The following is a 3167-nucleotide window of genomic DNA, read 5'->3' on the forward strand; positions in this document are numbered from 1 at the left end:
AAAAGTCCATGTAATTTAGAAAGTGTTTATGTGTGTTTTAGAAAGAAGGTTGATGCATTTTGAAAAATAAAATTTAAAAGTGAGTGGGTGTATGAGGGGTGGTGTATGGACTAGGTGTAGATCCTAGCTCGACGATAATAGTTTTGAAATTTCAGACGCATAAACACATCTGTCATTGCAAGTACGGGCTGTTTGCAATTACATCATCATGTATTCAGGAGGTAGGTTGTAAGGTCCACTTATAATTAGGCGTGGTAGTTAGTTTGCTTCCGAAGTTTCCGCCTCCTAAGTCACGTGTTGCGGCAGGAGTCCCGCATTTTTTTGGCAAATTTTGCAATAATGCTAAATCAAATCTGAATATACCGGTTAGTTTCTGGTGGGCTTCTCCCGAGCAGTTGCATCCTCATCGATCTCTAGCCATGGCGTCCGCGCCGCAAAACACGGCGTCGACGCACAGGTCGGCGGTCGTCCGAGGCATGCACGAGTTTCTCATCGTCGGCTACAGCGAGCGTAAGCCTTTCGCCCGCCTCACCAGCGACCCCGCCCGCGTCCTCTACGACCTCAGCCACGGCAATGCCCTCGTTAGGTACCACTCCATCAACTCCGGTGCCTTCCAGGTCAGCAACTACACCTGGGATCTCGTCTGCACCTTCGACGACCAAGACCACCTCACATCTATCACCCTCGACCTGCTCAGCACCGACATAACCAAGGACGTGATCGTCACGGCCAGCCTTCAGATCGACGACCCGCGCGGCCAGTGGCCGCCCGCTGTGTGGCGAAGCGACGCCGCCTATAGATTCTCAACCAATTTTATTTCCAAGAGTATGAGCTGGAAGCTGTCGCTCCCAGATGCGTTCTGTGGGCACGAGGAGCGCTACGTCACCGACGACGACCGCCTCACCATCCTCTGCACCCTCGGCATTCTCCAAGAGGATGTTCAGACCGCCGCAGAGGCAAGGAAGTGCTTGGTCTCCGTGGTGCCGGCGCCCACCATCCGCCGGGATTTCCAGCAGCTTCTACTACGTCCCTCAAAGATACCCCCGTCATCGAAGGTGACCTTCCTCGTTGAGGATACCAAGTTCCGCGCCCACAGGCTTGTGCTTGCTATGCGGTCGCCGGTCTTCGCCGCGGAGCTCTTTGGTCACATGAGGGAGAGCACCACGCAACGTGTTAGGATCGAGGACATGCGTGCCTCCACATTCAGGGCCATGCTCCAGTTCATCTATACTGACGAGCTTCCCATCAAGCCAAACAACGACGAGGAATCAGGAAGCAGTCGTAATAACTTCAAAAAAGAATTCATGGCGAGGGGCCGTGAAGCCATGGTGCACAAGCTGCTTGTGGCAGCTGATCGGTACGATCTCGAGAGGCTCAGGCTCATGTGCGAGAACATACTATGCGAGAGCATCGATGTGGAAACTGTCATGCCGACTTTGCTGCTAGTGCGGGGCCGCCAAAGGTGTTGTCTGCTCGAGGATTGCTGCATCAAGTACATAACATCTAGTCCTGATGTGTACCAAGCGGTGAGGGCGACCAAGGAGTATGAGGAGCTCAAGGAAACATGCAGCTCTTTTATAATTGAGGTCAACGAAAGAGTAGCCACACACATGGCCCGCCACACTAGCTCCCCTTCTTCATCCTTCATTATCCGTCGGCCAATAGAAGAGAAGAGCACATCCAGGTACAAGTTGGAGGTGGTCCGCGGCACACACGAGTTTATGATACCCAACTTTAGCTCCGTGCAAAGAAGCCATGGTGTTGGCCAAGTAATCACTTCAGACATATTCAACATAGGCGGTTACGACTGGACGGTCAATGTGTACCCGTCTGGGTACTCGGCGGAGGAGGGTGGGGAGCACATATCTGTCTACCTCCGTTTACGGACTGATCCTGGAACTGCTAGGGTCAAGTTGTCCAAGGCGTTCCGGATCGGTGATCCTAATGGCAAATCACCGTCGATTGTGCTTGGTTCAGAAGATATTTTTACCAAGGTACGTGAAACCTGGGGGTTTCAAAAGTTAATCACGGTGAATTCTGCAAAGTCACGATACATAGGGCACAATGGTTCCCTTACCATACGTTGCGACCTTGAAGTCCACACGAAGGCGTGCACTACAAGTACTAGCACCACCATAGCCAAACCTATGATCGTCGTGCCGCCGTCCAACATTGTCAGGCACCTCGAGCAGCTGATGGTTAGCAAGCAATGGTCAGACGTGACGTTCCTGGTCCAGGACAGTGAGATTCACGCGCACTGGCTCATCATCGTCATGCGGTGGCCGCTTCTATACGAAATGTTGGTGGCATCGACCACCAAAAGTGTCGTACGGATCGGTGATATGAAGGCCGTTGTGCTTAGGGCCATACTGCACTTTGTCTATACCGACGAGCTGCTTCCTGTGGATAACACGGTGGTAGCCAGAGAAATGCTGGAGGCGGCATGCCGGTTCCGCTTGGAGAGGATGAAGGCCATGTGCGAGAATTTGCTCGCTCATCTTCTGTCGAAAGACAATGCGATGAGCACTCTGGAGCTGGCGTTGCGACACCACTGCGAGGGGCTCAAGATTTACTGCAACGACTTCATCAACCGTGCAATGAAGTGATGAAAAAACTTTTTAATATTATATATTTACTGTACAGAAAGGGTTTCATCATGAGTACCATATACACATTCCACAGCTTTAGTATTTCCAAAAAAATTAAGGGTCATTATTTTTGTCATTTGAAGGTGTAGAACTGAAGCTTGCAGATTCCAAATTGTACGCCTAAGAATTCTTAACTAGTTTCGTCCATGCATCTATCGACAAGTTTGAATGGATATATATATACTATAAGAGCATCTCCAATAAATGTTCCAAATGTAAAAATAACTAACTTTTGAACCGTTTGGGGCAAAAAACGCTGTTTCAACAGACGGTCCATATGCAAAAAAAATTGGTCCAAAACCAGCCGCCCCCCGCGAACGCCCAACCGCCACTTCATTTCCGTTCCCACCCGCCTGCCCGCGACCTCCCGCCCGTCCGTCGTCGCCCCGCCGCCTCCACACCCCGCCGCACGCCGCCCGCATCAGATCCGGCGCCGCCCCGCCCCCCACCGCTGTTTCCACGCCGCCCCGCCGCCCATCCGCCGCGGATCCGGCCCCGCCGCCCGCCGCTGTTTGCACG

The 3167-nt window shown here is 52.2% G+C and overlaps 1 protein-coding gene across 1 annotated transcript; it reads left to right on the forward strand.

The window, feature by feature from the left end:
• The first annotated feature begins 419 nt into the window (after positions 1–419).
• On the forward strand, positions 420–2606 carry LOC119274790. Its single transcript, XM_037555517.1, has 2 exons — positions 420–1537; positions 1652–2606. Exons 1-2 carry the CDS (start codon positions 420–422, stop codon positions 2604–2606), a joined length of 2073 nt encoding a protein of 690 aa, XP_037411414.1.
• The last annotated feature ends 561 nt before the right edge of the window (positions 2607–3167 follow it).

This window comes from Triticum dicoccoides, chromosome 3B (genome assembly GCF_002162155.2).
Source record: "Triticum dicoccoides isolate Atlit2015 ecotype Zavitan chromosome 3B, WEW_v2.0, whole genome shotgun sequence".
Lineage (NCBI taxonomy): Eukaryota > Viridiplantae > Streptophyta > Magnoliopsida > Poales > Poaceae > Triticum > Triticum dicoccoides.